Source organism: Triticum urartu, chromosome 1 (assembly GCF_003073215.2).
Source record: "Triticum urartu cultivar G1812 chromosome 1, Tu2.1, whole genome shotgun sequence".
Classification (NCBI taxonomy): Eukaryota; Viridiplantae; Streptophyta; class Magnoliopsida; order Poales; family Poaceae; genus Triticum; species Triticum urartu.
Window position 1 is genome coordinate 65,532,020 of NC_053022.1, and position 10,876 is coordinate 65,542,895.

General features: G+C 44.2%; 1 protein-coding gene across 1 annotated transcript; it reads left to right on the forward strand.

Moving 5' to 3' along the window:
* The first annotated feature begins 7,543 nt into the window (after positions 1-7,543).
* On the forward strand, positions 7,544-10,670 carry LOC125547682. Its single transcript, XM_048711490.1, has one exon. It carries the CDS (start codon positions 7,973-7,975, stop codon positions 8,900-8,902), a length of 930 nt encoding a protein of 309 aa, XP_048567447.1. The 5' UTR covers positions 7,544-7,972; the 3' UTR covers positions 8,903-10,670.
* The last annotated feature ends 206 nt before the right edge of the window (positions 10,671-10,876 follow it).

The following is a 10,876-nucleotide window of genomic DNA, read 5'->3' on the forward strand; positions in this document are numbered from 1 at the left end:
TCAAGAAGGATCATCAAGTGCTGATGGTCAACAAGACCACCAGTTTCAAGAAAAAGGGTAAAGGGAAGAAGGGGAACTTCAAGAAAAACAGCAAGCAAGTTGCTGCTCCAAGTGAAGAAGCCCAAGTCTGGACCTAAGCCTGAGACTGAGCGCTTCTACTGCAAAGGGACTAGTCACTAGAAGCGGAACTGCCCCAAGTATTTGGCGGAGAAGAAGGATGGCAAAGTAAAAGGTATATTTGATATACATGTTATTGATGTGTACCTTACCAATGCTCGCAGTAGCGCCTGAGTATTTGATACTGCTTCTGTTGTTGATATTTGCAACTTGAAACAGGGGCTACAGATTAAGCGAAAATTGGCTAAGGACGAGGTGACGATGCGTGTGGGAAATGGTTCCAAAGTCGATCTGATCACCGTCAGCATGCTACCTCTACATCTACCTTCGGGATTAGTTTTAGACCTAAATAATTATTATTTGGTGCCAGCGTTGAGCATTAACATTATATTTGGATCTTGTTTGATGCGAGACGGTTATTCATTTAAATCATAGAATAATGGTTGTTCTATTTATATGAATAATATCTTTTATGGTCATGCACCCTTGATGAGTGGTCTGTTTTTACTAAATCTTGATAGTAGTGATACACATATTCATAGTATTGAAGCCAAAAGATATAAGTTTAATAATGATAGTGCAACTTATTTGTGGCACTGCCGTTTAGGTCATATTGGTGTAAAGCGCATGACAAAACTCCATGCTGATGGGCTTTTGGAATCACTTGATTATGAATCACTTGATGCTTGCGAACCATGCCTCATGGGCAAGATGACTAAGACTCCGTCCTCCGAAACAATGGAGCGAGCAACAGACTTGTTGGAAATAATACATATTGATGTATGCGGTCCGATGAGTGTTGATGCTCACGGCGGGTATCGTTATTTTCTTACCTTCATAGATGATTTGAGCAGATATGGGTATATCTACTTAATGAAACATAGGTCTGAAACATTTGACAAGTTCAAAGAATTTCAGAGTGAAGTAGAAAATCATCGTAACAAGAAAAATAAGTTTCTACGATTTGATTGTGGAGGTGAATATTTGAGTTATGAGTTTGGTCTTCATCTGAAACAATGCGGAATAGTTTCGCAACTCACGCCACCTGGAACACCATAGCGTAATAGTGTGTTCGAACGTCGGAACCGCACTTTATTAGATATGGTGCGATCTATGATGTCTCTCACTGATTTACCGCTGTCGTTTTGGGGTTATGATTTAGAGACTTTTGCATTCACGTTAAATAGGGCACCATCAAAATCCTTTGAGACGACACATTATGAACTGTGGTTTGGCAAGAAACCCAAATTGTCATTTCTTAAAGTTTGGGGTCGCGATGCTTATGTGAAAAAGCTTCAACCTGATAAGCTCAAACCCAAATCGGAGAAATGTGTCTTCATAGGATACCTAAAGGAGACTGTTGGGTACACCTTCTATCATAGATCCGAAGGCAATATATTCGTTGCTAAGAATGGATCCTTTCTAGAGAAGGAGTTTCTCTCGAAGGAAGTGAGTGGGAGGAAAGTAGAACTTGATGAGGTAATTGTACCTGCTCCCTTATTGGAAAGTAGTTCATCACTGAAATCAATTCCAGTGATTCCTACACCGGTAGGTGAGGAAGCTAATGATGATGATCATGAAACTTCTGATCAAGTTACTACCGAACCTCGTAAGTCAACCAGAGTAAGATCCGCACCAGAGTGGTACGGTAATCCTATTCTGGAGGTCACGTTACTTGACCATGACGAACCTACGAACTATGAGGAAGCGATGATGAGCCCAGATTCCGCAAAATGGCTTGAGGCCATAAAATCTGAGATGGGATCCATGTATGAGAATAAAGTGTGGACTTTGGTTGACTTGACCGATGATCGGCAAGCAATAGAGAATAAATGGATCTTAAAGAAGAAGATTGACGCTGACGGTAATATTACTGTCTACAGAGCTTGACTTGTTGCAAAAGGTTTTCGACAAGTTCAAGGAGTTGACTACGATGAGACTTTCTCACCCGTAGCGATGCTTAAGTCCGTCTGAATCATGTTAGCAATTGCCATATTTTACGAATATGAAATTTGGCAAATGGATGTCAAAACTGCATTCCCTAATGGATATCTTAAAGAAGAATTGTATATGATGCAACCAGAAGGTTTTGTCGATCCAAAAGGTGCTAACAAAGTGTGCAAGCTCCAGCGATCCATTTATGGACTGGTGCAAGCCTCTCGGAGTTGGAATATACGCTTTGATAGTGTGATCAAAGCATATGGTGTTATACAGACTTTTGGAGAAGCATGTATTTACAAGAAAGTGAGTGGGAGCTCTATAGCATTTCTGATATTATATCTGGATGACATATTGCTGATCGGGAAATGATACTGAATTTCTGAATAGCATAAAAGGATACTTGAATAAGGATTTTTCAATGAAAGACCTCGGTGAAGCTGCTTATATATTGAGCATCAAGATCTATAGAGATAGATCAAGACGCTTAATTGGACTTTCACAAAGCACATACCTTGATAAAGTTTTGAAGAAGTTCAAAATGAATCAAGCAAAGAAAGGGTTCTTGCTTGTGTTACAAGGTGTGAAGTTGAGTCAGACTCAACACACGACCACTGCAAAAGATAGAGAGAAAATGAAAGTCATTTCCTATGCTTCATAGGTTCTATCATGTATGCAATGCTGTGTACCAGACCTGATGTGTGCCTTGATATTAGTTTGGCAGGGAGGTATCAACGTAATCCAGGAGTGGATCACTGGACAGTGGTCAAGAACATCCTGAAATACCTGAAAAGGACTAAGGATATGTTTCTTGTTTATGGAGGTGACAAAGAGCTCGTCGTAAACGGTTACATCGATGCAAGCTTTGACATTGATCCGGATGACTCTGAGTCACAAACCGGATACGTATTTTTATTAAATGGTGGAGCTGTCAGTTGGTGCAGTTCCAAGCATAGCGTCGTGGCGGGATCTACATGTGAAGCGGAGTACATAGCTGCTTCGGAAGCAACAAATGAAGGAGTTCATATCCAATCTAGGTGTCATAACTAGTGCATCGGGTCCAATGAAAATCTTTTGTGACAATACTGGTGCTATTGCCTTGGCAAAGGAATCCAAATTTCACAAGAGAACCAAGCACATCAAGAGACGCTTCAATTCCATCCGCGATCAAGTCAAGGAGGGAGACGTAGAGATTTGCAAGATACATACGGATCTGAATGTTGAAGACCCGTTGACTAAGCCTCTCTCACAAGCAAAACATGGTCAACACCAAGACTCCATGGGTGTTAGAATCATTACAATGTAATCTAGATTATTGACTCTAGTGCAAGTGGGAGACTGAAGGAAATATGCCCTAGAGGCGATAATAAATTTGTTATTTATATTTCGTTATATCATGATAAATGTTTATTATTCATGCTAGAATTGTATTAACCTGAAACTTAGTACATGTGTGAATACATAGACAAACAGAGTGTCACTAGTATGCCTCTACTTGACTAGCTCGTTGATCAAAGATGGTTAAGTTTCCTAGCCATGGAAAAAAGAGTTGTCATTTGATAAATGGGATCACATCATTAGAGAATGATGTGATTGACTTGACCCATCCGTTAGCTTAGCACGATGATCATTTAGTTTACTGCTATTGCTTTCTCCATAACTTATACATGTTCCTATGACTATGAGATTATGCAACTCCCGAATACCAGAGGAACACTTAGTGTGCTATCAAATGTCACAACGTAACTGGGTGACTATAAAGATGCTCTACTGGTGTCTCCGATGGTGTTTGTTGAGTTGGCATAGATCGACATTAGGATTTGTCACTCCATGTATCGGAGAGGTATCTCTGGGCCCTCTCGGTAATGCACATCACTATAAGCCTTGCAAGCAATGTGACTAATGAGTTAGTTACGGGATGTAGCATTACGGAACGAGTAAAGAGACTTGCCGGTAACGAAATTGAACTAGGTATTGAGATACCGATGATCGAATCTTGGGCAAGTAACATACCGATGACAAAGGGAATAACGTATGTTGTTATTCGGTTTGACCGATAAAGATCTTTGTAGAATATGTAGGAACCAATATGAGCATCCAGGTTCCACTATTGGTTATTAACCGGAGATGAGTCTCAGTCATGTCTACATAGTTCTCGAACCCGTAGGGTCTGCACGCTTAACGTTCGGTGACGATCGGTATTATGAGTTTATGTGTTTTGATGTACCGAAGGTTGTTCGGAGTCCCGGATGTGATCACGGGCATGACGAGGAGTCTCAAAATGGTCGAGACATAAAGATCGATATATTGGAAGCCTATGTTTGGACATCGGAATGTTTCCAAGTGAGTTCGGAAATATATCGGAGTACCGAGAGGCTACCGGAACCCCCCGAGAAGTATATGGGCCTTATTGGGTCTTAGTGGGAGAGAGGGAGAAGGGAGCAAAGGAGGGGACATGCCCACCAACCCCCCCCCCCCAGCCCAATCCGAATTGGGAAGGGGGCCGGCCCCCCTTTCCTTCCTCCTTCCTCCCCCTTCCTTCCTCTCCTAGTCCAACTAGGGAAGGGGGAATCCTACTCCCGATGGGAGTAGGACTCCTCCAGGGCGCACCATAGAGGGTCGGCCCTCCCCCCTTCTCCACTCCTTTATATATGGGGGAGGGGGCACCCCATAGACACACAAGTTGACTATTGTCTTAGCCATGTGCGGTGCCCCCCTCCACCATAATCCTCCCCGGTCATATCGTTGCAGTGCTTAGGCGAAGCCCTGTTCCGGTAGCTTCATCATCACCGTCATCACGCCGCGGTGCTGACGAAGCTCTCCCTGGACACTCAGCTAGATCAAGAGTTCGTGGGACGTCACCGAGCCAAACGTGTGTAGATCGCGGAGGTGTCGTACTTTCGGTGCTAGGATCGGTCGGATCGTGAAGACGTTCGACTACATTGACCGCGTTGTCATAACGCTTCCGCTTATGGTCTACGAGGGTACGTGGACAATACTCTTCCCCTGTCGTTGCTATGCATCACCATGATAGATCTTGCGTGTGCGTAGGAATTTTTTTGAAACTACTGTGTTCCCCAACAACAACGTCTACAAGAAGAAGGTTGTGTAGTAGACATCACAGACACACTCTCAACCTCTCGTTGCTATGCATCTCCTAGATAGATCTTGCGTGAGCGGAGATTTTTTAAAATTGCATGCTACGATACCCAACAATGCTGCAGGCTGCTGTGGTGATACCGGCTTCTTGATCATCTGCAGTTCAGAGATATACTGATTGATGAAACAATGGGTTGAGTGAGGCAAATGATAGATGCCCTCATGGATAACGTTGTGTTGCGCCGTCCAGATGGTTCATAGCATTACAATCAATGTCACAAACTCCTCTTGTGGTAGCATCTCACTCAGCGAGAATAGCTACTCCTTCGTGCTATCATGTCTTTGTTAGAGTTGTGTCGAATATTATTGTACAAGGGAGGTTACAGTTGAACTTGGTTTTGGACTGTGTGTAGACAGGGTAGGAGTTGTGTCCTAATAGAACACTTGTATCTTAGGCCTCTCATATATAGTGGGGGTAGACACACGATGTAACCTATGCCAGCATAATAGCACATGCACGTGGGGGAGCCAGCGGCGTGTGCCGGCTCCCGGGCGGCTGGGGTGCGGTATTGTAGCGGTCTCATGGGGAGAAGTGCCCGTAGTCATATGCCCCGGAGATGTATCCATACCGGTGAACCTCGTTAACAAATCTTGGTGTCGTGCTTGTGTGATTACTTGATCCTCGGTAGATCGACGGAGCGTCTCAGATTTACTCTAACAGTCTTTGCGTGCTCATATGTTGTACCATCTCCACGTTCGACAACGCCAAGATGCATCTAGCCATGTTACAGTCAAGGAGAGAGTGGTGCCAACTGTCATCCGGACCACAAATAGCACATCCATGTGTTGTAGACATGTGCCGGTGGTGAAGTACATCTGCGGGCACCTCCTCAGATGACGCACGACGATGATCGGAAGAACCCTAAAGGGTGCCGTAGTTTCAGAGGATGTCAGTTCGGCAGACAATGAATCATCGTTGTGCGGGGGGGGGGGGATGAGGATGATATTTCTTTTTTGTTTACTTTTCTCTTTTCTATTTGCGCGAGGCAAGGTAGCTGCCTTTTCTTCTGCATATGAGGAGATGGGGGCAGATGGTTTTTATGAAGCGTGATCAAGGGGAGGGAGTTGAGACATGGTTGAAAAAATTCTTACTATTATCACCTCCGCCCTGGTTTATTGGTCCCCTTTTTAATTTGTGCTAAATTTTGACCAAAGATTTAACTGATAAAATTTTAGTGCATGTCAACAAAAATTCTATCGTTGGATTTGTATTTAACATAGTTTTCAATGATATAATTTTTTATGACATGCATGAACATTTTGTTAATTAAATTTATGGTCAAAATTTGGCATAGAATACAATGGAGACCAATAAACCAGGACGGAGTTAGTAGTTACTTGCATCCATAATTAAGTACTTGGCTAATTATTTATTCAATTAATTACATTAATGTCTCGATTTTATAATTGATTTGTGGCAAAAAAAATCCCTACTTAAATGGACTTTAATTAATTGCACATCTAATTAATTATCTGCAAATTAATTGCATTAATGGTTTGATTTGCAAATTGATTCGGTCATTGGTTTTCAAATCTTTTCCTATTTTCTTTTTCATTTTGAGTGAGGCAGGGGTGGTGGTTTTCTTGTGAGTGTGGAAGATCGGAGCGGATTGGTTTTTCATAAGGGTGGTCAGGGGTTTTATAGTAAAGATACAGTTGAAAAAACTTTGTACTATTAATTATCTGCAACCTTAATTGTGTGTCTGCCAAATTAATTGTATTAATGTTGGATTTCATAATTGATTTGGTGCGAAAAATCCCTACTGAAATAAACTAAATTAATTACATGTGTAATTTATTGTCTGGCTAAATTATAATGTCTTGATTTCCAAATGGATTCGGTGCTTCGTTTCCAAATTGCTTCGCATTATTGATTAGGTGAAACTTTTCATAATTAACGTGATCATCTTGTTCAAGCATCAATAATACTTTCCCAAACTAATGTGATACTCACGTCCCAAGAATGATACTCTCTGTAATTAACATGATCCATTCAACGCTCGATTATACTTTTTATAATTAGCATGAGCATTTTGTTTAAAAAATAATACTCTCTCCTTCCATCAAATGCCCCGATAATACTTTTCATAATTAACATGATCCTTTCATTGGAATAATCATACTCCCTCCTTCCATCTATATAGGGCATAATGCGATTTTTAAGACCGACATTGACTATTGGCAAGGTTAATAGTACATGACATGCACAATGTGAAAATTATATCATTGAAAGCTTCTTTCACACACGAATTTAACGGTGTGCTTTGTGTAAGTTGCATGTCATATATTATTGCTCTAATATTTGGTCAAAGTTAGCCTCGAAAAACGCATTAGGCCCTATATAGATGAAAGGAGGGAGTACTCTTCATAATTAATGTGATCCTTCCGTCCAAAGAATGATACTCCTCATAATTACTGTAATCCTCCTGGCTAATTAGTAGTACACATAATTAACTGCTCTAACTAATTAATTACATGCAACTATGGGCAGGGGATTTAGCCAGGAGATAACCGAGACAATCTTTAGGTATTAATGGTTGCCTGCAAAACCGAACTAAACGAGATACGAATCTATCATCACGACCGCAGACTCAACTGGGAGACCGGTCACCAAGTTGGGAGTACCACTACTCCCTAGTCCATTCCCACCTTGCTTGCTCTGTCTCTCAGTCTTCGCTTGTGCTGGTCTCTTCTCTCCAGGAGTCGAGTTCTTTCTCCACGACCACCACCAGGCACCGACCACCACTGTGCAAGATCAATGGAGTGGGAACCGGAGCAACAGGATCTCGGAGGCCTCGGGCTCGCGGGCATCTGTCGCGAGATCTACCGGGTGGTCTTCCGCTCCATCCTCCCGTACGCGGCGGCCGGCGTGGAAGCCGCGCTTCTCTCTGTGCTTTTGCTCGCCCACGTCGCCGGTTACCACGGCCTCATCGGTTTCCTCGTCGGCTTACTCTTCGAGGGCGTCTCGATAATCGTCCTCGTCTTCTTCTCGCTTGTCTGCACCGGCCTCTACGTGTTCCTCATCGCCTCCCTCTACTGTACCCAGGGCGACTTCCGCGCTTCTCGGAGACTCCAGCGACACCTCCCTCGTGTCCCCCTCACGCGGCTCATCCCTACGTTCTTCTTCGCACTCGCACTTGCCTATATCATATTGCTCTTCTCCGTCGTCGCTTTGCTCCTGCTCCATTACGAGGTCGGCCTACCGCTGCAGCTGCTGGGCGCAGCCGCTTGCCTCGCCGGAGCGGCCTACGTCGCCCCGGTTTTCCACCTTGTCTGCGTCGTGCCCATGCTCGAGGACGCCGTCGTTTTTGCCGCTATGCGCAAGAGCCGCGCGCTCCTCACCGGCAAGTTTTGGCCCGCGGCGGCCGTCTTCGTCACGCTCGACGGCTGCTTCGTCGCCCTGCAGCTGGCCTTCGCGTGGCTGGTGCTGGACGACGCGCTGGGCCTCGGCCTCGGGTTCCAGCTGGCTGCGGGAGTGACGGTGTTCGTGGCTCTGTGGGCGGTGGTGCTGCTGACGCTGGCGGCGCAGCCGGTGATCTACATGGTGTGCAAGAACCACCACCACGAGGTGGTCGACAAGGTCCACCTCGACTACATCGGAGAGTATGAGCGACTCGCGGTCGACGGCGACAACGGCGTGGAGCTGCAGCCGGTGGCGACGGAGCAGATCACTGAAACTACTGACTAGCTAGCCGCGTCCTGCATGTCGACGACTCCACCAGACCACCACGATAGTGCTAACTAGTACTCCAAGAAGCTTTCTTTCTGCTAGTACTACTACCTCATTTTCGGTCTGTAGGGTTTAATTCAAAATTTTCATCAATCAAAGTAGATGATGAGTGGTAGAATAACTTTTGTAGTTTGCAAAAATACTCATTAATATGTTTTTTTTAAAGGACGTGTCTACCGAGCGGCTGGGGGCTCGATAGGAATCCGTGGCGGCCTCTCCATTTTTAATATGTTTTTGTCTTAATCAAACAAATTAGGAATTATTTTGTCCTCCTAGTCAGAAAAAGACAAAGACTACACGATATGTTTAACCAGAATTGCAAAAGCACACACACGAACATATGTGAACGCATTTAATTCAGATTTAAAAAATTTAGAAAAGCCATAACTTTTGAACGAAAAGTCGAAATTAAGACCCGCTTTCACTGCTGAAATCCTCGCGATGTGCTCTTCGAAACTAGATCCCACATGGATATGTTTCGATAAACTTTTTTTTGTGCAATTTTGTCCCCGTTTTGTGCAACTGGCTAGTTGTTGATGTGCAACTACCTAATAGTCGATGTGCAACTTTTTCTTTATCCATGGATGTGCAGTTTTCAATGATGACACCTCACCTCAAACTACCCACTATCAAGTGAGATGTGCAACTATGTCTGCTGCCCCCAGCCAACCGCTTAGTAGTCGATGTGCAACTTTTCTCCTCTAGTTGGAAGTGCAATTTTCACTGTTTGCTACCTCGGCCAACTGCCAAGCAGTGGATGTGCAACTTCGAAAACTGTCCTCCCAGCCAACTACCTAACGGTTGATGTGCATGTGTAACTTTCCTCATACCCGTGGATGTGTAGTTTTCATTGCTAGCACCCCTTTCCATCCAACCCAGCTAGTGAGATGTGCATCTTGAGGGTCTCACCTGTAAACATTAATGTGTGTGTAACTAGACTACATTACCATGCCAACTGAGTATATGTGTGTAACTAGTCCTGCCAACTAAACATCAATGTGTGTGCAACGAGACTACATTGTCACGCCAACTAAGTATATGTGTGTGCCAATAGTTTTGCCAACTAAACATCAATGTATGTGCAACTAGACTACATTGCCGCGCCAACTGAGTATATGTGTGTGTAACTAGTCCTGCCAACTAAACATCAATGTGTGTGCAACTAGGACTACTATGTGTGCAACTACAACTGCAGTGGATGCCAACAAAAAATAGTAAACAATAGATCAACTTACACCCAGATCCCAATTCTCGGAGCAACCTAACATGTTTTAGAGTGAATATTCGTCAGTTGACTTGTTACGATCGGTGAATTACACCCTATCCTCACAATGCCGACAAGAGTGTGCAACTCCGCGGTTATACGTGAGCACCTCCCACAGTCGTGCGTGTGCGACTATGCGTGCAAGAGTGTGCAACTCCGCGACCATGTATGTGCGAATATGTTGATAAGAATGTGCAACTCCACGGTCGTATATGTGACTCAGTAGTTTCTTTAGAAAATAGAACAATATAAGTCTGAATTTTCTGAAAACTTGTAGATGAATTTCAAAAGGGAGGCTAGCATGTTCTGAGCACTTAAATTGGAACCATGCACTTGTACTGCACATGCTCAGAAACTACAGAGCACCAAATCGGGTTGAATCCACTAGTACAGTACCTGTAGAGCACCAAATCGGCTGCAAAGCGAGATGCACCAAATCAGCTGCAGACCTGAAATGAAAATCAACAGAATCACCAAATCAAAAGCGGCAGCAGCAGCAGCAGCCAGATCCAGCCGAATCTGCGAAGAAGCAGCAGCAGCCGTGCGCGGCGACTTCAACTCGTAGCTGGATCCCGCCCGCAGCAGCAGTAGCTTGGCCTGGGCGCGCGCGCGACGCGGCGGCTATTTCAACTCGCAGACAGATCCCGCCCGCGTCAGCAGCTCATCGC

Bases quoted from the DNA above. Each gene is read 5' to 3' on its own strand.
- LOC125547682 (XM_048711490.1), top strand. From the start codon at position 7,973: ATGGAGTGGGAACCGGAGCAACAGGATCTCGGAGGCCTCGGGCTCGCG.